General features: G+C 53.7%; 1 protein-coding gene across 2 annotated transcripts in view; it reads right to left on the reverse strand.

The window, feature by feature from the left end:
• The window catches only part of DLGAP4 (DLG associated protein 4), a 157,777-nt gene that overhangs the window by 61,736 nt on the left and 70,151 nt on the right, over window positions 1-25,890 (reverse strand). Inside the window, exons 3-5 of one of the 2 annotated variants that reach the window (XM_055721690.1) lie at window positions 12,451-12,544; window positions 1,674-2,716; window positions 98-268 (exon numbers count right to left, since the gene is read on the reverse strand). In XM_055721690.1, coding sequence (XP_055577665.1) covers window positions 98-268; window positions 1,674-2,624 — 1,122 coding nt within the window. In that variant the 5' untranslated portion in view covers window positions 2,625-2,716; window positions 12,451-12,544. The remainder of the gene's footprint in view (window positions 1-97; window positions 269-1,673; window positions 2,717-12,450; window positions 12,545-25,890) is intronic. The other variant, XM_055721691.1, reaches the window with a different exon arrangement.

Here is a 25,890-nt window from a genome sequence, read left to right on the forward strand (position 1 = left end):
TGGTGGTCCAGGCTGCCGACACTGTGTGGTGGTCCCAGGAGGGTCAGGGCAGGGAGGGAGCTGGGTAAAAAGCTTCCCCTCAAAACAAGATCCCTACCTGGCCGCTGCCTGCGTCGGTCGGCCCAGGGCTGAGGGGCTGGTCCCACCTCCGTGGGGGCTCGCTCGGCTGCAGCGGGGTGGCACCCGTGTCCTCCCAGCCGAGTGGTGGGGCTGCCCAGCTGCTGGCCGGGCTCACGCCACCCAGCTGTGCCCACAGCCCTCCGTCAGGCTGTCGAGAAACGGAGGCTCATTACATGCGCGGGGAATAACGAGCAGGGCAGTCTCGTCCCCCCAGTGTGGCCAAACCCCAGAAGACAAGGGGCTGCCAGGGCTGCATTCGGTGCCCGGGGCTGCCTGCACTGGGCTCTGCCGCCGCACCCAGAGGGGGATCAGTGCCGGCGCATGTTTTGTCTGCAGCTCTTTCACCTCCTAATGCTTAACTGGAAGGACTGGGGCAAAGAAAAAAAAAAAGCAGGCCGGGAACATTTTTTCTGATGACATTCCTGATGCAGTAAGTCCCTCTGAAATTTGATTTGCAGCTGTGGCTGGCAAGGTATTGGAAGCAGAGTGTGCTTCGATGATTTATCGCTCTTTAAAGCTTCTAAGCCTGCTGGTCACAGCCACGGAGCCCATGACACCTTTACATTAAAAAGGATGCTGGAGATCTACATACATAGACTAGTCCCCTCCTTTCCCCATGCAGGCCTGGCTTATTTATCTTCATTCCTCTCTCTAGGGCACAACGAGATTTATGTTCCTCAAGCGCCACTTTTTGAAACAGCCCCAGTGACCTGGCGCTCTCGGTGATGGCCCGGGGGGGGGGCAGTTTTCAAACCAGCATCAGCCATGCAGGCTTCTGCCATGCAAGCGGGGCGGCTGACACTGCCCTCCTGGCCCCACCGCCCTGCCCCGTGTGCGGGTGAGCAGCGAAGGCAGCCATGCCTGCAGAGCTGCAGGTCCTACCAGGGCTCCGGGGAAGCTCTGCAGAGCAGGGCTCACTGGGCACGCCGGCACATCCTTGTGATGCATGGATATAAGGGGTTAAGCATTAGTTATTACTGTTGACCTTCAGACTGTGAGATGGCAGCGGTGCTTCACCTGGAGGCTGGGGAGTTGTCTGGGTGGGATGCGAGCCACAGCCCCTCGGCATGCCCGGCTGCCTGGGCACCGAGTGGAAACAGCTACATGTGGGCAGCTACGTGCCTGGCTGCCCAAGGGTCTAGCCCACCACAGCAAGGTCTGGGTGGGCAGTGGGGGTGTGCTGGGGTCCCACACCAAATGAGGATCACAGCAGAGAGTGCCACGGCTCTGCGGTGTGTGTGAGCACATCACTCCTCCCCACGCTGCCCTGGTCCAGCACAGGGGCTGGGGGATCCTGGGACAGCACTGCAGCTGGGGGAGCTGGACCCCACCAGCATCGGTGTCCCCACAGGAGGTGTGGTGGTTTGACCCCGGGGCCTTGGTGAATTTACCCCCCCCAGTGCTCTCCTGGCAATGTGATTTGGGGTTGCAGCTGACCCACCTGGAGCGGTTTGATAGGGTCCACCGGGCAATGGGGAGCCTCCTGCAAGGGCACCCCCTGCCTGCCTGCGCTCCCCCTGTGCCGAGCCAGCATAACCCCCGGCTGCACCCACCTGCAGGTAGTGGTAGGCTAAGTCTTGGTGGCAGGACTTGGATTTCAGCAAGGCTTTGTCGATCGTGGCAGAGGCCTTCTGGCACACTTCCCGGGCATGGCTGAGCGTCAGTGTGGACCAGGAGCCCCTCTTAATGTAGTTGGAGTCATTGTTGATGGGGATATTGGTGCAAGGGGTGACCTTGAGGTCGTTATTGCTCTTGGAGGATTTCAGCATGTGTTCGCTGATGGTATTGTAAGCGTGCATGAAATACTTTGGCTGGCTGTGGTCCGGCTGCCGGCCCAGCGTCATGAGGCCCATTGGGTTGCGGTAGCTGCAGGTATCGCTGTCTAAGTTGTCATCTGAGCTCCACCAGCCTGATATGTTAGATCTGCTCCTCCGCTTGGGCTCGGAGGTCTTCGCGCGGTCTTTGCTCTTGCTCCTCCGGTTTTGCTTGGGGTCATCCACCCCCTTCTTGCCGTTTACGTTGCCTTTGGTGGGGCCCTCCAGAGACTGCGACTTGGCAAACAGCTTCTGGACAGAGTGGACAAGGTGCCGGATGCGGCCAGGGCTCTCGCTCCGGTGCTTTGCATCGCTTCTCTGAAACTGGAGGGTGCTAAAGCCGTCTCTGTGGATGGGCAGCTGCTTCTCAAACTGGTCGAGGAGGTTTGCAGGCAGGCGGTTGATTTTAGTGGCTTGGGCATGGCTTGGAAAAGGGTTGTCATCTGGGACCTCGAAGTGGGAGTTGTAATGGATGCGGGGGAAAGTGCTGCTGTTGGAGATCTGGTTGTTGAGTGGAAGGAGACAGTCGCCATGGAGGGTATTCTGGGCTGGGAATCGGGGGTCCATGGTGAAGGAGTCAGTGGGGCTGAGGAGATAAGGGTTCCTGTCCTGGGGGGCATAAAGAGAGTCTTGAGGGGAGTCCAGGTTATCGGAGAGGTGGCGGCTTCTGTTATCTCCCAAGCCCTTCATGGTTCCAGTGTTTCCTAGACCATTGCTCAGGGATGGTGCAGCAGAGCCCTTGCAGAGGCACTGACCGTGCTCCCCCGCAGATGTCCCTGCACCTGCAGGAAGAGGACAGATGCTCAGAGCCTGCCAAGAACCTCTTTGGCAGCCCACTCCTCACCAGGGTGTCCCTGTGAGGGCTGTCCCAGCTCTACAAGTAAACGCCACCAAGGCTGAAGGATGAAGGAGAGAAGCAGGATGGGAAGAGAAGGGGCATGAGAGCAGGGGCTGGAGAGAACAGGGTACAGGAGAGGAGGAGGGGAAGGATTCATTCTTTCTAGCTGCAGTTTAAGTGCTTGTCTGTCTCAGTGCTCAAGCACAGGCTGCTTAAACAATGCTGCTGCTATTTTTCTGGTCTCTGCACATGTTTATTTAATAGAGTTCCTTCCCTAGCCAGTAACAAAAGCTAGCAGGGGCACTGCCAGCAAATCACTGCTCCTGTCCCATTTGTTCAGGGGGCTGGAGAAAAACCTGCTGTCAAACACTGCACATGGGCCTTGCCGGAGCCAAGGGAAGTCTGGAGCCGAGCATCCTATCTTCTGCATTATGCTTTGTGTTTCTGTGGTTACTGAATCTTGGAAGGGGGCTGGCAGCCCTGCTCTGTGTGTTGCAGCTGCGCTAATGTGATATGATGTCAAATGTCCCCTCTCAAATGAGTGCCCTGGCTTATGGCATGTTTTACCCTGGAGGAAATTGTTTCAGTAGCTATGATGAGAGCAGAGGTGTTTCTGAACACTCAGAGACCGACCTGAGAAGCTGTTTGCTGCTCAGCCGATCTTTCCTGCCTTGCTGCATCGCTCCTGGGGGAGCTGTGTCACCCTCGAGCCTGGCCATCTGCCCCTTGCTATGGTCCTCTGCCGCAGCGAGGGACTGGGGCTGGCCACCCATGGCCCATCCAGCAGGGACAGGCATTCCTGCGGGGCAGCTGGGCAAGGCATCCCCTCAGGGCAGGGGAGCTCCTCACAGAGGTTTCTCCGGGGCACTTACCCTGTCCTGCTCGGCTTGGAGGGATCCGCATCTGCACTGCCTTATACAGGGGAAAAAGACAAACTTTAGGGGGCTGCTTAAAGAAAATCAATGAACATATAGATGAGTTGTCGGTCGATGAGTTGATTTTCCATACTTAAAACCTGTTTGAAATCACATAGTGCATAAACTAATTCTTACTTCCTTTTACCTTTTAGTTTCTTATTTCTTTTTTGTTTTAGTTTGAGTGTCGCTTAAAGGCAACTCGTAAACACTGAGGCATCCTATGGGTGTAAAAATCCAGACCATGAGATCCTAGACTACTTTTTCAAAATCCAGGGCCCCAAACCATGTGCACACAGCTGAACAGCTGCTCCTTGGTAAGACGAAGGTGCTGCTCTGGGAGCTGGGACGACAGGGGTCTGTGCAGAAGAGCCATTTTCCAACACTGGGATGATCCAATGTTCCCCAACACGCACCTGGAAAGGGAAATAGTGCCTGGGCCCTCAGAGCCACTGACGAGTTTTTGAGAAAAAAAAACATCATTTGCTTATTCCTGGAGAACAAGTAGGACAATGCTGTGTTCCTGTGAGAAGCAGAGCTGGTAGTCTGGGCTCCTGGGTTCTCCCTGTTTAGCCAGATTCCACTCCGGTGTCCCTGAGGAGCCCGTCGGACTGTGCAGCCTGGTCAGCAAAAGCAGCTAGCACCACAGCCCCGTGGGGAGCGGCGTCAGCAGTCGCTGAGGGCAATAGGAATTGACAGGCTTGTTTTCATTCCTCACACAGGGAAAAAATGTATTAATAATGAAAAACAGCTGGGGCTTTAAATAATTGTTTGGAAGCACACAAAAAAAGAAGTGCTATGTATTCCATAGCTTGATGGGTTTTAAAAAGTCTCAGTTTAACTCTGTAGCTCCCAGTGGACTGGCACAGCAAACCTGGTCTTTCTGGAGCAGGGGCTGGCAGAGAGTGGGTGAGCGCAGGGGGTCCTGCCCTGCCGGCCGCCCCGCGGTGAGCCCCACCGAGTGCATCGCCACAGTGCCGGGGTGAACCTGCCCGGCTCTCGTCCCCCCAGGCGCCCTGTGGCCCCACACAAGGCTTGCTCGGTCCTGCCCCCTGGGAAGCTGCGGGCCCCGTGGGGAGGGTCCCCTTGCCGTGCTGCTGACCCGGGCCCTGCAGCTGGTCCATCCGCCTTCACCTACAGCCTGGTGCCCTGCCGCTGGCCTGGGTTTTGGCAGTGTGGGACAGGCGATTTGGCCCTCGGGCGTCTCCACTGTACAGACAGTGCCCATGCATTTTGGGCATGAGGAGGTGGCTGTTACCCTGGCCTGAGCTGGGGGAACGTCGGTCCAAACCCGCCCTTCTTGCCAGAACACCCAACACAAGCCTTAGCCTTGGCTGGTGTCCAGCTGCACACAGTCCCTGTGGGTGCCATCCTTCTCCCGTTGTGCTCTTCAGCAGCTGGGTGCACCAGCCCTCCTGGAGTCCCTTGCCCGTGGGACAGCACCCACATAAGCTGGAGGAGCAGCAGTGGGTGCTGGCTGGAGAGATGCCGCAGAAGAGATGCGTGGATGGTCTAGGCAGTCTGGCTCCTGCTTTGTGCAAGCCAGCATCAGCGCAGTGGTTGAAGAGGGGTGACAAAAAGCCCCAGGAGATGTTCTCAAAGGAAACCCTCTGGACAGAAGAGAAGGATGGGTGTAGAAGGACAGGCTCCAGATTGAGCCATCCATCTGCTCCTTTAAACTCCAAACAGCCACAAACGGGCAAGCTCAACCCTGCCCGACTTGGAGGGGAAGCCCTGCAGGCAGCAGGGAGCCCAAAGCCTGCGCGAATGGCACCTGATCTGCCCAGGCTCAGCTCTGCCCACTGTGGCCTCTCTGCCGTGCCCCAGCTCTGGATGCCCAGCACGGTCCTTCGCTCGGGCTCAGCTGCCTGCGGCCAGCCTGGCTCTGATGGGCTTCTCCCATCACATCGTGCTACAGGAGTCAGACAGTCCCCTGGGAGACAACACAGTGCTGATTTGATTATAATGGGATGTCTCTGGGTATTGATAGTAAATAAGTCTTTTCCTACAAAGGGCAATCAATATTTGAAGCAGAAATCTCCCAGGCACTCCTGAGAGACTTCAGCCCTGTGACTGCTTCACCATAAAGCACATCAGCATCACTGCTTTTGTGTTCACCGGGCTTCAGAATAAAGTAAAACTGCCTTAGGACTCAAAATAAATAGGGAAATGAAATGAAATTAAATAAACGAAATGAAAATAAATGAAATGCAATCAAAGCCTGGCTTGTAAGGGAAGAATGGGGCTGGGGGCTGGGCTGGCTCAGGATGGCTCAAGAAGCAGATGGGCAGGGAGGAGTGACTGAGGGGGCTGTGGGGACAAGTGGGAAGGAAGGAAAAGTGAAGTTTGGGGGGGGGGGGGGGGGGCTGGTGGGGCAGGAGCAGAAGGTATGGGAAGGCTGGCAGCAGTGGAGGGCAGGGAGCTCCCTCTCTCCCAGGCTGGTTGTGCTCTTGCCAAGAGTGGACACTTGCTTCTATATGGCAGAGGGTTTACCGCTCCCTTTTCCTTCTGTGGGCTCTTGCAGGGCTGCCAACAGGTCCAGATCTTCCTGCCTGTCCTGCTTGACCTGGGCATCCCTTCACATGATGGCCAGCCACAGTGTGGGGTGCCAGCCTTGCTGCTGGGCATGTGGGTCAGGGCTAGGGGGGTAGTCGGGACTCCCCCAGCCCCTGGTGCCCACCAGGCTGTGGTTGCTGCATCCTCTGTGAGCTGGTTTCCCTTTAAGATGGATTACTGTCTTTTCATTACATTTCAATTACTCTCTGCAATCCTTGGCACTTTCTTGAGATGTGGGGTCAGGGAAGGGAAAAACCCAACAAGCCTCTTCCCCACCATCTTTTTAATTTGGAAGAATGAAGAAGCCTGAAATTAAATCTCCCAAATCCATGATCCTGCAGCTCACAAACCGGGCAAAGGCTGTCTCCCAGGATAGCTGCCCCGTGTCCCTGCTGTGCCCCCTGCCCCAAGTCAGGCACCACGGCGATGAGGCAGATGGCCCCCCACCACAGGGAAGGCACCCAGAATGGGCAGCAGGAGACCCTGGTTAGGAGATGGTCACAGCAGGGGCTGCCAGGGTGTGCAAAGGACACATCCCCGAGACCAGGGGAAGGGGCTGGTTTTGCTGCATTGCCCCATTTCCTTCTTTTCCCTCAGCCTGTGTTTTTTGGGGAGTTATCCTTCCTCTTCCCAGTGGCTTTGCTGATGCTCAGAGGTCTCTGAGGTGCAGCGGATGGCCTGACCCAATTTATGGCAGTTTTGTGTGTCCCAAGCCCCTCTGAACCCCAGCAGGCATCAGTTTCCTCTCCGGCACGGTTTACAGCAGCAGCACTGGAGCTGCCTGTTTGCAGGCTCAGGCCAGCCACACTGAATTCACTTACAGCAGCCCCTCCTGCAAAATACATCTGCAGCTCCAGACACTGAGCAGTGTATGAAATCTCAAATCATGCAGGAGATGATAGCCTTGCCTGAAGAAGCTTCCTGCTCAGCACAGCAGGGACTCCTCTCCTGCCCTGGCTGAGCACTGCCAATGCTTCCCACCTGTAGGACCCACAGCTGCTGTGCTCATCTACTGGAAGTGGGAGATGAGGCTGATCCGGGGGCTGCCAAAGCTGGTGGGAGATGGTTCACTCCACTTTAGGAAGACTGAAATCACATCTTCATTGTGAACTGAAAAGCATCCTGTTGTAAGAGATACTTCAGTGACTGCAAATATTTGCTTTTCTGTCTCTTTAACAGCACACAGATTAGGCTGGCTCAAACTCTGAGCAGAGCAAGAGGTAACCAAAAGGAACTGGATGGATGACACAGCTGTAATGCAGTGTAGATACTTGCAAAGCAAGGATTTCCTAGCTATCTGTCCAGCCCTCACTCTCACATGCCTGCCCAGCTCATGGCTGTCCATCCAGCCAGGCGCCCAGCCAGGCAGTGTTTAGCGAGTCCTTGAAATTATGGTTTGTAACTCCTGGCAGAAAGCGTGAGCAAGAAGTCTGCTGCCAAAATGTCAACCAAGGCAGCACCAGGGCAGAAGTCCAACGAGCCGTCTTGGAGATGGCTGGCTGTCTTTGCAATCCTGTAAAGCTCTGAAGCTTCGGCTGTCCACCTGGGATCTCTCTGGTGGCAGCTCCAGCCTGTGATGTCCCATTCTGCCCACCCTGCACACGGAGAACAGATCTCCTCCATCCTCGGAGACTAGCTCCACGTCTCCTTGGAGGTGCTCCATCAGGCCATGCACTGTGTCCTTGAGAGGACAGCTGCCCAGGAGATGGTAGCCATGGGTCTGTCCCCATCTCCCCACAGTAATTCCTCCCCTGTTCCTGTGACATGGTGGGGGCCAGAGGGCCACTGCTCCACAGGGGCTGCTCAGAGCCTGTTCTGAACAGGCTCCAGCCTCAGGACACAAAACAACAAAGCCTGAGAGGCCCCTGTGCTTGTGGGAGGGCAGAGCACCTCCTGCAAGCCAGCCCTGTCAGGACCACCAGCGTGCACCCACCTCTGTGCACCATCAGGGACTTGGGCAAACCAGCTGCCACTGCCTGCTGTGCCACCACTTTAACCCTGGGGGTGGAGGTGGCTTTCTGGGACACAACACCCTTTCTCTCATGTCTCTGTGTTCCCCTGGGCCAAATTCCCGGCTTAAGTTCTGCAACCCCCCCTTAAAACAGCTTATACTGAGGGCATGGAGAGGACAGGGCAGACCCTCTGCCCTCGCTCAGCAAGGAGGGGACAAGAGGAGGCAATACAGCATGTTACCCCGCCAGCCTCGCCTCGCTGCTCTCTGCGGCAGGCCGCCCCAGGATCTCACTCTGCTGTTAGCTGGCATTTACAGGCCCGACGGTGGCAGAGGCAGCCACTGCAGGGGGTCACTGGGCAGGGGTCGCTCCTCACCAAGCCTGGGAGGGCACAGGGAGCTCCAAAAGCACCCTGATGTTCACCGGGATTTCTGCTCCTTGTGCGTGTGTGTTAGGGCTGTGGCATGAGGGCAAACACATCTGTGTGCCTGTGGAGTGTGTGCACGTGTGTTCGAGTGCCGTTGCTGGTGGTGTGACCCAGGTACGGGATCGGGCTGGCCCTGCCAGGTGCTGGAGGTGGCCCAGAGGGCAGCCAGATCTCCCTCTGCAGCTTTCACATGGCAGGGGACTGCAGCCTGCACATGGGTGCTTCTGCTCCTGTCGAAACTGGGGAGCTGCAAGCACCAGCCTGGTGGCTCCATGTCACCCCCAACGCTGCAGTGTGTGCGGTGCTGTGCTGCCTCCCTCCCCCATGCCCTTGGCACACACCTGCCATGCGCAAAGCCCACGTCCTCTCCTTGGCTGCTCTCCTCTGCAAACGGCCATGGCTGCCCTGACTGAGTGGTGCCTTGATCCAGAAACAGGCACTCGAAGAGCTCTTCTTTCTCCCCAAAATCACAGCCTAAAGCATCACTGCCCCCATTCCCTTGCTTCCTTCTCCTCTGCCTCCCCCTCACAGCTTAGCCACAGATTTGCTGCCATTCCCACCAGCAGAGCTTTCCAACAGGCTCTACGTTTGCTCCCTGTGGAAACATTGAAGCTTCTGCTCCCACACTGCATGCCAGCCCAGGGGCCTTCATCCTTGCTAAGTGGAGGGAGGAACCCAACACCTCCTGGGAGAGCTCGGCACTCTCATCCCAACCTCTGTTGCGTCGATCTAAAGAACATGATGCACCACAAAGTCACTGCACCTGTACAAAACACAGGGCGCCAGCCATAACAGCCAGATCTTGGTCCAGGTGGTGCCAGCCAAAAGCCAGAGGCACTCTCAGCAGGCTTCCTGGCTGGCATTTATACAGAGTTGTTTAGGTTGGAAGGCATCTCTTGAGATCATAACCTTCGACGCAGGGTTCCCCTGAACAGGACTGAGTGGAAAGGGACACGTAGTGCTGAGGCAGGGCTGGCCATGAAGTGCCAGGAGGGGCAGGAGAAGCAACGGCCTGTAAAATGTGACTGCTCAGGGTGCAAGTCCTCCAGAAGGAAGAAACTCCTGTTCTGATGGGGCTGCAGGCACCCTTTGGAGTCAGCTAGTCCTGCCCTCTGCTGATCAGCACTTCCAGGGGCTCTATGTACCACAATCTCCCACGTAAACCCCAGTCCAGCCATCCAAGCTGGCTGCAAACACATGGGTGGCTTTTATATATAGAAACCTAGCAGCATGCTAATAACTAGCTAGATAAGGAATAAATGATTTACAACCTGCAGAAGAAAAATGACTCCCCTCACCCTGCCGCGAGAAGCTTAAAAAATTGTATACTGTGGTGTAGGTGACGTTGGTCTGCCTACACACATGAATTCAAATGTTCCCTGAATTAGCAGGAACACTTCATGTGGCATTCAGCGAGGGGGGCCGCCGGCTTCCAGGGCGTTACATTAATGATGATTCAGAGTTCAGAATCTAATCGCAGGGGATAAAAATAGCGATCTTCTACTTAGAACAATTCATTATACAACAGACCTTCCACCAGCCTCCTTCTGCTGCTCGCTTCTCCCTGGGAAGTTTCCCACTGCTACTGGTGAGCTTCACACCAGGACAGAGCGGGTACTGGGTCCACGCAGCAGGCAACGCTGCCCATTCTGGGCTGCTGGGAAGAGCTTGGGCCAGGGTCTCCTGAGGAGCACCCGTGGGATTAACGTCGCCTGGACTTTCCCACTGAGGCATGTGACAGCATCACCAGGAGAACCGGGACAGACCTGCCCTTTGCCCCTCACTCTTCGTATAGCAAAGGTGGGGAGATGGTGGCTTCCAGCAATTCAAGTGCCTCATCTACCTAGGATACCTCCTTAGGAGATGGGTGACTTGCTTTACGAGGGTCAGTCTGCTCATTGTCTGAAGGGGTCCCAGTGGGCTCACCCAGCTCATCCACAAATCCAACTTGCAGGCAGCAAACGCTAGATGAAGCAAATCCCAGCTCCCAGCATAGGCTACATTGGCGTAGGAGCTGCAGAAAGCATGCAGCACTGATTTCTTAACGCTACCGAGTCCCACATCACTGGTGGAAGGATGTCCTCACATCTCACTTCATGTATGAGTAAGTGGGTTGTGTCTTTTTAATGTGGAATCTGCATTACAGCTCCCGAGGCTGCATGGTAGCCGAGTAATGCCCCGCAGCCCCGGGGCACACCTCTGGCCTCCTGCTTGCTCTTCAGGCAAAGGGACATCTCTGCCGAGACTGCCAGTTGATGCCCACTGCAGTCATGGGGAGGGACGAGATCTGACTGGAGCCATCCCAAAAGAGACAAAGAATAGTTTTTCTTCCTTATATGCTCTAGATACGACTATACTACTATTTTTGTTTTTTTGGTAGTGGCAAAACCAAATGCTGTGAAAATCAATGGCTGCAATATGACAGATTTTTGACTTCAGGTGTTGACTAAAGCTGGAGGAGCATATGAACTCTAGAGAGACAGAGAACTTATTTTCATGCAAATGTCACTGGTAATATAATCAACTCTCAAGGGAACAAAACCCCAGAAACTTTACAACGTATTCGTCTCCGTCCCTAAATAGAAGTTTCTCAAAGTTCTCCAGAAGACAGGATCTGCTCTGAAGAAGGAAATGCGAAGCATTAAGTAGGTCAAGTGAGACAAACAAAGGCAAGATAGGAAAGGGAGTGTTTTCAGGAGGAAATCAGGAGCGCTGATGGGAGGGAGTGGAAGGACCTGGGCAAGAGTCGCTGCCTTTCAAAACCTACCTGCAGTCTCTACTCTCTGACGGGGCACTTGGGACACATGCTGGTGACAACACGGTGCATGTTCCCAGACCATTTGGGATCAAAACTGATTTGTTCTGGTCAGGGCTGTTCAGGAGGCCTGGCGGGGTGTGTGTGGGTTTGCAAAGCTCTCCAGGGAGCAAGCAGAGGGCGAAAAGCACTTAACACGACTGCCCTTGACCTTGCTTATGCTGTGACTCCCAGGGATGGAAGTTGTCCACACTTGCACCGAACACGCGTGACACAGAAGGTAGCAGGCCACTCTGCTTAGTCTCCGTGGGATCCTCCTGTCTCATTGCGCTACCAGAGCAAGCAGCAGCCCCAGGACCAGGGGGACAGAGGACTAAGGTGAAGAGGAGGTAGTGACAGCTGGGAGGGAAGGGACAGGCTCCTCGCCCCAGACTCTTGCTGTGCAGCAGTAACAGGGTGCTCCGAACAGTGATGGCTTTTGCTGCTGTTCCAGCAGGTCTCTGCAGCTTTGCAAGGATGTTGCTTTGCTCCAGGGCAGATGTTCCTGTTGCCTAAAAGTCCAGATGAAACTGAGCGGGTCCAGATGAAGCTAGGCAGGGCCCTGGCTGCGTCTAAGATGCAAGATGGAGATGCTCTCTGGAAGTGTATTTGCTGACTGCCTGAGACAAAGCAGCTCATGTTGCCTGAGGATCCTGGAGCAGGGGGGCAAAAACCAGCAGCCCCCTCTGCCGTTCTTTCTAGAGAGCAGACTGAGACTCATCTGCAGCCTTCTGTGTGCTCAGAGCTGCAGGAGCATTTCCTTTGTCTCAAAATAGGTCAGCGCAGAGGCGTGACGTTACTATAGCAATCGGTATTAGATTTCGTAACTTTATTTTAGTGATAGGCATGTTGCAGGATTCACTACTAGATGGAGGGAGGGTTGTCATTGAAACACCCTCTCCAGCTCCCCTTCTGCAGCCTCCTTCTCCCTCCTACTCTGCTGGCCCTCATGCCACAAGCACAGCTCTCTGGCCATCCTGTTGCCCCCTTGCCTGCTTCTGAAGAATCCCAAAGTCACCCCTGGGCATACTGTACCTCTCACAGCTTCCTGGGCTTGGGGACTAGGCCAGATTCAGCATCCCATGCACCTTGTGTTCCCCTGGGCTCCAGAGCTGTCCTTCATGAAGACCTGCCAGGCAGAGAGAAAAGGGAAAATGTCCTCAGGTCACAAAGAGCAGAGTGGTGTCTTCTGATAACGTCCCAGGCCATAACCCTGATGCTGTAAAGACACAACTCTGATCAACAGTCAGGTTGTCTTCATTAAGTCCTAGCAAAGGCACAAAGCAAATGGGAGAAAGCATCCTACATAAAAAGGCAGAGGCAATACCCATGGAAGAAGGGCAGGATGCAGAAGTGAGCCCCTGTGTCCCTCTGTGTTGTATGTGGACTGAAAGGAAGGACCGGAACTCAGTTAAGTGGGGAGGACAACATGCAAAATGCCCAGGCTCCTTGTCTGGGGACACAGGGCTGGGGCAAGCCCCTCTGTGGGAAAGTGCTCTTTGGCTTTCCTTCTCTTGTTTCTTTATCATGAAATAATCCTTCGAGGAATCCCCTCGCTGCCTGTGGCTGTATCTTCATTTCCTGGCCATGCCAGGAGCTTACTGTCTGGGGCTGGGGTGATTCTGTAACCCCCTGTGCCTCATGTGCTGGGCTGTTCACTCTTCTCTGAGCCATCAGAGAACAGGTCAGGCAGGGAAGGACAGTCCTGGGGATAAACCCCCTGACTGGCGTGGCAGATGGCAGCCAGGTACCTTTGATGTGTCCTAGCTACAGACCTGCCAAAATCTGTGCCCATCAGAGTTTTGCTTGAGCAGCTCACACTGTAATTCTCTTCCATCTGGCCACTAAGTGCTACTGTATCGCTAAAGCATTGTACTTCTTGCTTCATTGTCATTCACCATCAGCTATGCTGCAAACAACTGAAAAAAACGATCCCTGTACGAAAACTAGTGTAAATAAATATGAGGAAAAAACCCCAATGTTTTTTTAATGTCCTCAAAAACCTACGCATCACAACAGAGAACACAGCCTGAATTATTTTATCAGTGAGATTAAATATTATTTGGAATTTACATCAATTAAGTTCCAAGGTAGGCTTGTGTGTGTGCATGCATGCTTTCTATTCTGCACTGAGAAGATGCACAAGCGCTGGGACAACCTGGGGAATTCAGCTTTTGCTGCTGAGAAGCAAGGAATGGGAATGGCATGGTAACTCAGCGCCAGGAGTCAGCCTTCCTTTGCAGTACCCTTTTTCATTCCTACCTGCACAGAGGCCATCTGGGTCTTGAGAAGCCCTGCCCAGAGCTCAAGGGGGCTTTAAAAGAGGTGAACCCCAGTTCCTTGACCGGGAGGATGTATGGAAGGCTGGAACAAGGACACAAACCTTGGAAATTTTTCTAGGAAAGCTGGATCTGAGGGGTGGGTTTGGCTCCCTTTCTGGTGAAGCAGAAGCAGACCAAACCGGTGCCCTGGTGCCAGTGACAAGACAGCAGCTCTTTGTCCCCAGAAAGTGTCCCCACTGCAGCGCCCATGAGATCCCCGCTCTCTCACCCTGCCACCACCCAGCAGGAGGGGTTTTCTCCCCAGGGTAACTCATGCCTGGGGGGGTCTTTGGAGACACCCCGGGTGCAGTGTATGTCTGGGTTATGACAGAGGCACCATGTTTCCTTTCAAACACGTTCAACAGCCCTCCTTATAATCTGCCACAAGGAAGGAAAGGCTAGATAGATGGACAGATACAGTGCAGGCATAGAATAAGAGGGCTTGGTGTCCAAGAGGCATTCAGAGACTCTCACAGTGGGTATTGCAACAGACAGAAGAATGGAAAGCCTAGAAAGATGAGGAGACTGCCCTCCTAAATCCAGTACAAACCCTTTTCACCTTCCCACTAGCTATGTACCATTGGAACCCCAACAATGCAGAGGAAATGGTTAAAGGAAAGGCACATGTCCTGGGAAAGCCAAGCAGGCGACAGCTGTTGTTTAGACAGGGCAGTCACATCTGTCCCCAGGGCTCACCTGTTTTCTGCACAAAAACATTTGTTTTTTGAGTTTCTTGCTGCTGATGAGTACTCAGCTGTGAAAAACAGAGACAGATGCTCTGTGCAGGAGATACAACAAAGATTCTTCCACCTAACCACGGCGGCCTCTGTTCTGGAGGCATCAGCTCTTGAAGACACAAGACAATTGCACGTCCCAAACTCGGAGGTGCCTGAGCTCAGAGACGCTGGTGAGGTTGCAGGTTGCTGCCAACAGGCCGCCGCTAGCAGCACTGAACGCAGCACTGGGCGAATATGGTAGGACTCGGTGAGACAGGTCTGGCAGCTGTGGAGAACCATGCAGCAGTAATTGAACTGACACCATTCAACCCTTCCACAGCCCTCTCCATGTGAAAAGTGAATTCCCACTACTAGTTGGGTTAGGTTTGAGCCAGTAATCCAGACACGTAGCGCCTGCAACAGCCATCAGCACAGCCAGTATCCACGGCTCGTGCTGCCTACAGCTGCCCATAGTGTCAGTACTCACCTGCCAGCAGCAAAGCTGTTGATCTCCTGCTCTGATGCCACCAGTATTGTTATGAAGGGTAGGTAATACTAGGTATCACTAGAGCCACTGATGTCCATCATGCAAGTCATCAGCATCTGCTAGCAATGCTCTCAGCACCCCTCCTGGGTGCACAGGTATCCACCACTAGTGCCCAGCATCCTGTATCAGCACTGGTAGCTACTTGTACTGGAAGTATCTGTTCAGTACTACTATCACCCATCATGTCTGTGTCTGTCACCGGCATTCTCAGGGTATCCTGGAGTACCTGCAGGAATGGTGCTGATCCTGGGACTCCCTAGCACAGAGTGACTCCGACGGGTGGGAGGAACGGTGCCTGGGCTCCAGGCCTCCGCTCACCCAGCAGATTTCTCAGAAAAAAAGATGCCATTGAAACTCCCGAGGAAGAAACATTTTTTTCTGTAATGCTGCTTTTGTCTTTGTGTGCTACTGTTGCACTGAGAAAGCAGTGCTATAATTACCTTTAATTAATATCAGCATCAATGCCCCAAGGAAATGTAAATGAACAATTGTGCCACCAGCACAATTACATTACATTAACTACCGTAGTCCACCTCCATCATCCCCCTCTTTCTCCCATTCTCAGGAGCAGCTTGCTCATGTCATGGCTGCCGCGTGGAGGGGGTGAGATGGAAGATGAGATGTGGAAGGACACACACTGCTACGAGAGGTGGCACAACCTCAGGCATGTGGACCACAGACCAGAGGGGATGGTGGGGAGCATGGGGCAAGTGGGGCCCCTGAGCTTCCAGGCAACGAAGGCACAGGATACCGGAGGAAGCAGCCAAGGGTCCTTCCAGGGTGGTCTGTATGCTCCCATGCTGTTGTTTGCTCAGGGCTGTCCTGCTGATGAACTGATGTCCCTCTTCCACATGGTTCAAGACACTTTTGGTGAACTATGGCCTCGGACGCTCTGCAGCCAAACCTCACTGGAGAATCAGCTCACATTTATTGATCCTCCAAGCCCTGGTCCAGGAGAGAAGGGTCACAACCTGCCCTTCTGTATCCCATGTGGTTCTGTTGGACTTGAAGCGTGGCTGGAGAAGACCTTGAAGAGACTGATCTGGTGTTCATGATCCCTGACATTGCCACCTCAGAGCTGGCTGCAGCTAAATGGCAGAAAGAGGCAACTGAGCAAAGGATCCTATTGCCTGCTGGGGTCTCCAGGCGAAGTCAATGAGTGTTTCAGTCATGACTGAGCCATGGAAAGCACAGCCTGCCCATGTGGCAGCACAGTGGGAAGGGCAGGATGCTCCTTCCCTTTCAGCCACCAGCTCCTGGGGCCACACCAGTGTGGGTGCAACCTGAGCAGAGCAAGGTGAGCAGGGCAGCGATGGTAGGCATTCCTGGGAAGGTGCAGATGGTGCTGGGATTTAATTTTAGTGAAATGTTATGGGCTTAAAAAGCAGCATTTTGAGCTGGGTCTATGTGAGAAAGGGAGGTCTCTCCCTGGCCAGTCCCTCACCTCCCACTGCAGGGACTTTCTCCTTCTCTTCCAAACTTGAAAGAGCCTCAGCAAACTGCCCGTATCTGCTTCTTGTTAAACCCAAGAGGAAAAGAAGTCTTCGTGTCAGGGAACCAGCAAAGTCATCTGCCTGGGCTTCTCTGTTTTGCAGGCAGCCCCACATGAGACCCAGAGCTGTGGCACCAGAGAGAGGCCGTGGGTCCAAGCGAAGGTCCTGCCAGCACAGCAGGGACATCCGTGGGGACGGAGCCGGCATGCAGGTCCATCATAGGGGCTGTAAGATATGGGTGAAGAGCTCAGCCAAGCCTGCAGGCTCCCAGTGATGACCAGCACTGCTGAATGCAACGTTCCTCTCCTCCTGCTATCATCATCCCTAGTTTGACTTCCTTGTACTACTTAGATTTACAGACTGTAAATTCAGGTACAGTCATTACAAACATCTGTCTTGCTCTCCTCTAGGAAATAGGCCATAGCATCGTTCTGTCTAAAACCAGCAACAGAAATAATAAAAATAAATATATGTATGTTCTTGTACCTCTAATCTCATAAACATTTATCTGGATAGAAAAGAATACATTTAGCTCCTTTGGGTCTCCTAGAAAGAATTAAATTTTGTATGAAGGATGCTTGGTGCCTGATTTGAGAGCTGTCACTGCTTCGTGTTCAAAGGAATGTGAAGGGAAGGGAGAAGGGGTGCTGCGGGGAGGATGGGGAGCACAGATGAGATATGGCTGTTCATAAGTGATGAGTAGCCAGCATTAAGATTCTTCTGAAGGAAGTATGGATGGAAAAATACGTGTGTGCAAACACCACAGGAAACAATTGAGCAAAGGTGGGATGAGCGGTAAAGCCCTGCTGAGCTGTGAGGAACTTATTCCTCTCTCCAAGCCCAGAAGGCTGGCACTCCTGGCAAAGGTCCTGACACAGGTGACTTGTCAGCAGAAGAGTTCTGTTGGGGTCATGGGAGGGGGGAAACAAGGTTACAGCACATCACATGTGCTGTTCCTCTTCCTGCTCTCCCAACAGGAAGGCACCCGGGACACAAAGACAATGCACTAGTCTTGCTGAAGATTTATGGAAGCTGAAGCAAGTAAGAGGCTGAGGCAAAATATCCAAACCATCACAGCTGCTGACTGCTAGAGGGTGTAAAAGACCGATCCAAACCCCACACCATCGTCAAGCAAGAGGAACCTCAGAGACACAGTGGGGACCCAACAGCAGTGTTCCTTTAATTTTATACACAGGTGAACTTGGCAAGACCTCCTGGACACACGCCTTGGAGCTTACAAGCACATGAAGGAGGATGACTCTGGAGAGAATGAGTTTGGAGTGACCCAAATCTGTTTCATTTGAAAGAAATACCACCATCCCTTCAGTAAGAGCTTATATTAAATTTTGTTTCATTAATTTACTAAATAAACACACAGTCAACTAGGGTCTGCTCTGCCTGACTAGAGCTTGAAGCTTGGGCAGGCCAGCAGCACCAGAGAGAAAAGGAGGGGGATAATTCCCTGTGGATGAGGGTTACCAAATCTTAGCATGGGAACAGCAGAAAACACTTTTGTGGTTCCCGGTGGAGCAATGTGGGACGGAGCTGTGTGGAACAGCACCGAGCCACTCCGCTCCGTGCAGTGAGATAACGATGCCCACAGCAGCACCCAGCAGGACAGAGGGAGGCTTTCACAGAGAGATCCCACTGGCCAGTGGGTGGCACAGTCCCTCCCCAGGGCCCAGGTACACTGGCCTGTGTCCACATGGCTGGTCAGCCTGTGGCTGCTGAGAGGGAATTCATAATCCATGCTGTCGATGGCCTCCCAGGCAGGAGCTCCTGGGGCGCAGAGGGCAGCCATGGGCTGGGCACGCTGGAGGCTCTGCTGGGGCTGCTGCCTGTCTCCGTGGGAGGAGGGCTCCTGCACAGTGCCCGGCTGGCAGCGTGAGCGTGGGGGCTGCTGCAGCAGTCCACAAGATGCTGTTCATGATGGCAGATGTTCCTCTGAGGGCATGGGGAACAAGGAGGGTGTGGGGCAGACCCAGCAGGGTGTGAAACAATGAAGGAGAAGGGCAAGTAGGAGGGACTGAGGAGCCTTCATTAGCCTGGCATCATGATGCTGAGGGTAAAATTGGTCCGGACAGCAACAGACTTGAAGAGAAGAAATTCTTTAATTGCCTTCACACTGATGCCAGGGAGCCTAGATAATACACTCTGCTCACATATGGACACAAATCTGACCTAGTTGTGCTCCCAAAATCTGGCTTTGAGTGTCACATAACTGAAGCATTAAAATCAGTAAATGTTAAAATCAACACTTTTAGGGAGGAATAAGGGCACAAAGAGGGACACAATGCCATGGCAGGCAAGGTCGGCTTTTTGAGTCATATCTACCTGTCAAAATCTGCATCCTAGCAAAGGAAGCAGAAGACAGACAATGTATGGGGCCTTCCACAAGCCACCAGCTCACCCTGGTGAGCTTGACAGCTTGCAAGCATGTTTGTGATATGTCTGGAAGACAGGCTGCCTTGTTACAAGGAACAGAACTGGAGAGACGTGTGCCAAGAACTGTATCCTGGTGTGACCCCAAGGTGGACTTGAGGGACATGGTGGCTAAACAGCTGGACATAAGACAATGATACAATATCATGGTTAAAATGAGACTCTGCCTGCATCAGTGAGGGATCCCTGCTGGTTGGCCCTAGAGCAGCATTCCTGCTTTGAGACACAGCAGCAGCAGCATGGGAGAGAGCCTGTGAAGGGCTGGGAGGCACACTGATGCAGTGCAGCTCAGCTCAGGGAGCCCGTGCTGGTGCTGGAAGAGAGCAGCCAGCCCAACAGAGGGGCAAGCGTGTGCGCATATGCGCCAGCGTGCGGTGCCCGGGCTGCTGGCTGGCCATGGGGCACACTGTGTCTGGGCACTGGCAGCTGTCAGTCATTCAGCCCCAGATTCAGCGCAAATACCCAGGTCCTCCCTTCCCACCCCACCTCCACATCACTGGACTCGTCCTGAGGTCATCCTACATCTACAATCAACACCCAGCCGCTGGGGCAGAAGCTGCCAGCCCTGAACCAGAAGTTTTGCTTTCATTTTCATTTGTATAATGAAGTTGTGCAAACCTCAGCCTACACTTCCTTCAGATGGGCTTTTCCCTCTCCCCTCGGAGGACCAGAGGACTGCTGTCCCTTGCTCCCTTTAAGGCGAGGGGAAACTCTGTCCCTCCAAGTGGGCTGCAGCCACTTTCCTTTTCCTGCCCAGGGTGGGATGTCCAGGCTGGCCCTGCTTCCCGTGAGTCACCAGCACATCCCAGCTTCCTTCTGCAGAGCCCTGGAACCAGGGCCCTAATTACAGGGCAAGACTAGCGGAAACAAGCTTATTATTTACAAGGCTAATGAAAATTAATCATGCCTCCCCCTCTCTTTCTTGTGGGAACAGTCATCTTAAAGAAAGTAGATTATAAAAGCATTATGGGTGACTGCTGCGCTGGTTTTTGGCACTGACCGGGAGACTGTGTGTGGGCTGCAGGCTTTGCCTGCAGGTCACCTGAAACTCAAGGGTTAGAAATACCTAAAAGCAAAGTGCAGCTTGTTCTTCCCTCTCCCCATGCAGGCCTCCCCTCTGCTCCTGGATGAGACAGGGAATAGATGGAGCTCTAGCCCTAGCGCTAAGCCACACAGGTTGTAAAGCCCTTTGGTGCTTTTCCAGGCAGCTGCTGCTTCTCCCAAAGCCTGGACCTCTTTGGCATCATCTGCCTTCTTGCAAACAAGAAGTGGCGCACGGCTGGTCCCACCCCAGTAACTCACAGCCCACCCAGCCCAGGAGGTCAGGAATCCCCCAGGGCAGCCCAGTGCAGCCCAGTTAGCTCCATGCAGGCAAGTGGGTCTCAAGAGTCCAGCAGCTCCACACTCCAGCCTGCTGCACAATGCACGGGTAGACAGTAAGACACTGTGCAAAGCCAGGCAAAGAGGAAAATATGTCAAGGAGTAGTTCATGTTGCACAGGTGTGGAAAAACAGAGCATCCTGTACCAGCTGGAGCCACTGGCTCCAGAGCAAGTGCTGCTGGCCTCTCCTGCAACAGAAGGATGAACCCTGTTAAATGCTAAAAACATCACCCTCACCCAAACCACCACCGTCACTCAGGGGGAGCTGAGATATGGGATAGGGAAGGTCAGTCATGGAGACAGGGAAAGACCTCCAGCCTTTTAGATCTGCCCAGTGCCAGCTCCTGTAGTTCCTGCTGTGCAAAGGGCTCCCCAGGATGTAGCGCTGTGTGCCCTGACCCTGAGCTGAGCCCCAGGCTGCCCTATCTGCCCCCTGTGCTGACCTCATCCCTCCTTTTCCAGGCTTAAAGATCTCCACAGCCATGAGCAGCCTTCCTCTCTTTAGGGCTGTGCAGGCTAGGAGTGAGGAAGGCAAGGCAGGGGCAATTGGGAGACCACCCCAGCCAGCTTTGGAGCTGATTGCCTGGATCAGGATCTGGGATGGAGGGAGATGAGGACCAGGCTCCAGAGCCAGGCTGAAGGGATGCTTCCTGGAGGCCTGTCTGGGCAGCCCCGGGGGAGTGCTGTGTGGAGGAGCCTACCCTATGGCTTCTGCAGTAATTAACTGTTGCTTTGGAGATGACAGGAAATAAGCAGGATGTCAATTTTCAATTTCCCAGATGTGTATAACCAGTTTCTAGCAGGCAGCCTGAAAATAAATCTCCATCAGTCTAGTTACCGCTTAATTAACATCACTAGCTACAACATGTATTCCCCAGCCCAGACAAAGACGGAGCTCATCCACTATTGATGTATGATGAGACAGAGCCAGGGCATGGCTGGTGGGAATTCTTTAGCCTGGAACGTCAGACCTGCTGCCCAACGTGCTGCACTTGTCCTGCTCAGGCAGGAGAACTCTGCCTCAGCTTCCCTGTATTGGCCTGGGGCAGGGGCAGCTGCTGTGACCCCCCCAGAACTGGCTGCTTTGGGGCGCAGTTGGCACAGATAACAGATCTGGTGAAACAACTAGAGCTTGTTTCCCTTTTGCATAGTTTGGAACAAGGAAGAAAAGAGGGTCCTGCGGGTGAAATGCTTTCTTGTGCTACCACTCTGCAGCAGAAAAATCTCCTTTCCATGAGAAAATCATGCTTAGTTTTCCATAAAAAAGGGTGGTTTTGGAAGTGAAGAGCATTGGCCATTCCAGAGAAAGATTTTGGTAAAAATAACAGTAAGCATCCTGGAACTGTCACGAAAAATGGCTCCTGTGTCCAAAAGTAGTTTTAGCAAGGCCCAGCCACCAAATCCCAGCTACCAAAGCCCTACCACCTGCTGAATTCTGGCCAGCAAAGCTGGGCTGCAACCTGTGGGCACCGGGGTCTGAGTGCTGCAGTCTGCTGATACCCGCCCCCCCCCCCATCCCCGATGTGATGGAGGTGCCATCCCAGTCACCCAGGTCTGGGGCAGCTGCTGGCTGCCCAGCGCCAGCCCTGGGCTCACAGGGGCAGCAGTGTGGGCAGCACAGCCACCCTGAGCACAGACTCAGGAGACCCTCTCTCCTCGGCACGTGCACCTACACAGTGTGCAGAAAACCAAGTGCTGTTCTTGCATGAGAGCCAAGGGAAGGAGCCAGGAGACCCAATGGACCAGTAGAGTGGAGAGGCTGGGGTGTGAAAACCCATCCTGGCTGGTGGCAAGACCCACAATGACAGAGAGACCTCTAGGATGGGACATTCATGGTGAGACAAGAACGGCCTGTTCCTGATGGGAACGACAGTGGGAGGTTCCCTTGGTTTTGCGAGAATCAGAGCCATGTGAGGCCTCGCACCAGCCTAGCTACAGTAAGACATCAAAATCTCTTGCCTGCCTGAGGAATGCGAAACACCCTTCTGGCCAGAGCCATCCAAGGAGAGCTTGCCTCTCCTATATCCAAAGGATAGATGCCTCCACTGAGCTGGTTGGTAGCAAAGTTGCTGGCAGTCAATGAGCCGGGTTCCATATCAGGGGCCAGGGCTGCAATCCCCCTTCCCACACAAGCCAGAGAGATCTCAGGCACAGTCCATATGCAGTCAGCTAGCCTAAGCCGCTGGCAAGCTCCCAGGGCTGTGGCATGCAGCTGCATGCCCAGACCCCACCAGAGCTGAACCCTGCTGCTTTCTTCAGCTGGCCACCTTCTCTGCTCTTTTATTTGCTCCCCATCGGTGATTTCTGCTCACATGCTATCTCCTCACCCTGGTTTGCAATGAGAGGTAATGCTGTCTCCACCAGGTGACCTAGCAAAGAGCACATAGGCTTGTTAGCATTAGCCCGTGCGAAAAAGAGGAAGGAGACAAGACGAAAGAATCCATTTTCATATGTATATGGAAAGAATCCCTATACAACTCCTATCATCATCCTGCTTGGCACTTGTCTTCAAAGCACTGTACAAACATTAACTAATTAATCCTCCCAACACTCCTGGGAGGAAGAGACACATTAATATGACTCTCATTTTAGATGCCTTGTAAACATAAAGGATAGATGGGCCAGGAGATAGCAGGCAGGCAAAACCAGGAGGTTATGCCTGTTACTCCATTCTTCCTGTTGAGTATCACAGGATTGGTGAGTCAGTGGCTGTGTCCCCGGCAGTTAGCCGGTGTACCCACGCATTGGAGGGTGCCGAGGGTGGAGAGGAGTGGCAGAGGTGCAGCACAAGGCAAAACAGGGAGTGCTGCAGAAATACATGAGAGAGTAAAATGTCCCATCTGAAACAGGGAGCCCAGAGAGAAATGCAGCTGCTTTAGCAGTGATTTTGAGAGGCTTGGTATGGGCAGGGAGCCTTCTCTCCACTCCTGTTACACATTGCAGGGGAGAGATGTAAGGCGCCCCTGGGCATAACAGCCCTGCTCTCCCTGCAGCACCTCCCCACAATGCTGTTTGTGCTTTAATCTGAATTTCCAGTTTAAACATCTCCAAACATTGCACCATTTCTTGTGTCCTTTAGCTGAACTTCTCTGCTCTAGTGTTTACCCATTAACGCATCGACAGGCCGCTGTTGCATCCCCTTTCTTTCAACAGTCCAGACAAGCCTGGCACCCTTGGGTTCTGCAGGTCGCCTCTACTCCCTTAGGATTGGCCTTGCTGGGATCTTGCATTTAATGCTTCCTCTACCCTCATCCCTAAATCTTTTTCGAGATCACTGCGTGCCAGGGTCCCCCTCCCTGGTCCTGTACAGGATGACCTGCACTCAGCACTCCTTGCAGCCGGCTGTTAGAAAGGGCATTGGCTGCAGTGAAACCTCCGTGCCAAGCAATGCAGATCCATCTGTGGAACTGTGCCGTGTTTGCCACTGGGGCTGGCAGGGAAGCGGGCCACCTGCCCACAGCCGGCGTCACTCCCTGTTCTCTGCGTCTGGCCTCCTGGGCTTCTCCAGCCTATTTCAGGGGATCACCAGGGGTCTGGGATCTCCAAAGTCAAGCCAAGGTCCTGCCGTTTTCTCAGGAGCTGTGTTTAGTTGGCCCCGTCCAATAGCATCATGGAGAGACTTGCCTGCTGTGCCTGAAATTATAGCTGCTAAATTTTTTAAATACAGCAGCATACGAAAGCCAAAACCAGAGATCAGAGGCTCTTCCCACTCGTCTGCTGAGACACAGTCCACCTGCATAAGGTCTTACAGTCTTCACTGAGTTTTTCTGGAGATTGCTACATCTAGTGCTAGGAGGCTTAATTTGATAAAGCTGGAGAAAAAGATTCTTCGCTGTGAGGGCAGCGAGGCGCTGGCACAGGCTGCCGAGAGCAGCTGTGGGTGCCCCATCCCTGGCAGCATCCAAGGCCAGGCTGGACGGGGCTTGGAGCAACCTGGTCTAGTGGATGGTGTCCCTGCCCACGGCAGGGAGTGGGAACTAGATGGTCTTTAAGGGCCCTTCAGATCCAAACCTTTCTGCGATTCTATGATAAAACCTGGCACAGAACAGCTGTGCTTTTGGGTTAGACCCAGACCAATCTCATACAAACACAGATGCACTTGGTAGAAAAATACATTTTTTTCTGGTCCCTCTCATACAGGGAGATTTGAGTATAAGTAGTTCCTGTTCCTCCAAGGGGCCCTGCACCAGTCAAGCACTAATTGAAGGTTTCAGGTCAGCTGCCACTAGCCCAGAGATACCTCACTATTTCTTCCACTGTCTTTCCTACAACAGCCCCAGTTGGGATCACCTCCAGCTTCCCTGCCTGGGGGAGGTCTGCCCCGCCAGGGGACTGTGCAAACATTCAGCTAAGGAGAGGAGACCCGTGGGCATGGATCCTCAACCCCCATCTTGCCTTTGCCTCTGCTGAGCCAGGGACAGAGATATGCTCCTTGCCACTCCAATTCAGAGAAGCCAGAGGACAAGGCAGGGAGGGAAGCTGCTGAATTTACAGAGTAGCCTGCATTCTGCAAGCTGAGCTGGCTGCTCTCCCTGCTCCAGGGGGAGCTGACCCAAACTGAGTCACAAGGATTCCATTTACCTGGGAAGGGCAGGGAGCTTCAAGAAATCTGAGGGGTTGTGGAAGTGTTTGGGGTTGGAAATCTCCAGATGGGAGAGTTGGACCAGGTATGTCATTTGGGGATGACACCAGAACCTCTGAGAAGAAACTTCCCATGGTCAGGGTACCTGGGCTTAGGTTTCAGGTCTCTGGGGGCTAGCTGTGTCTGCTGAATGTCCCACATATGAGCATCTGCAGGGCCCAGGAAACAAAAGATGCCAGACTGTGGGACAAAGCATCAACATCAGCGCAGGGGCCCTCCTAGTAGAAATGCTGTCCAGATATACAGCACTGAGTGATGGCCGGACATCGCTTACTGCCTGTTTACACCCTTCATCCCTCGATCAGTCCACCTTAGCTCCACGGGGCTTTTCTTGTAAGGAGATAGAGGCACAGGTGGCGAGCTGACTCAGCCCTACTCTCCCACCAGTTCCGTGCCCAGAACCACCTCGTGCCTGCGGGAGCTGGCTGCACCTCAGCTCCTTCCGCCCCTCAGTGACGTTTTCTGCCCGTGTCCTCTGGCACCTGCACTCTCTGGCCCTGATTCTCCAAGTGCCTGATTTGCACACTGCATTCATGTGAATGCCGTTTGTTGTTCCAGAAAAAAAAAAAAAAAAAGAAAAAGCAGCAGCATTTCTGGCCATGACGACTGCCGCGGGGGCCTGCGTGCTGTCTGCCTCAGAAGCACATCGGCAGCCCATGTCGGTGCAAGCTGCAGCTCTCCCAACACATTCAGCTGGCTGTGATGTGACACAGGGCAGCCTGAGTGTAACGCCCCATGGGGATCACTCCTGTGCCCTGCAGGCATGGCCACTGCTCTCAGGGGTGGAGAAAGAGCAGCAGTGGCAGAAAGGCTGGAGACTACAGACCTAAGAGGCACCTTCTATAGCAAATCCCTGGGGGGATGCTATAGGGCAATAGTATGCCCCAGTGTAAGCAGCAGCAAGGGCCTCTGTCCCTTGTGTGAGCTCTGTGC

Source organism: Falco cherrug, chromosome 10 (assembly GCF_023634085.1).
Source record: "Falco cherrug isolate bFalChe1 chromosome 10, bFalChe1.pri, whole genome shotgun sequence".
Taxonomy (NCBI): Eukaryota; Metazoa; Chordata; class Aves; order Falconiformes; family Falconidae; genus Falco; species Falco cherrug.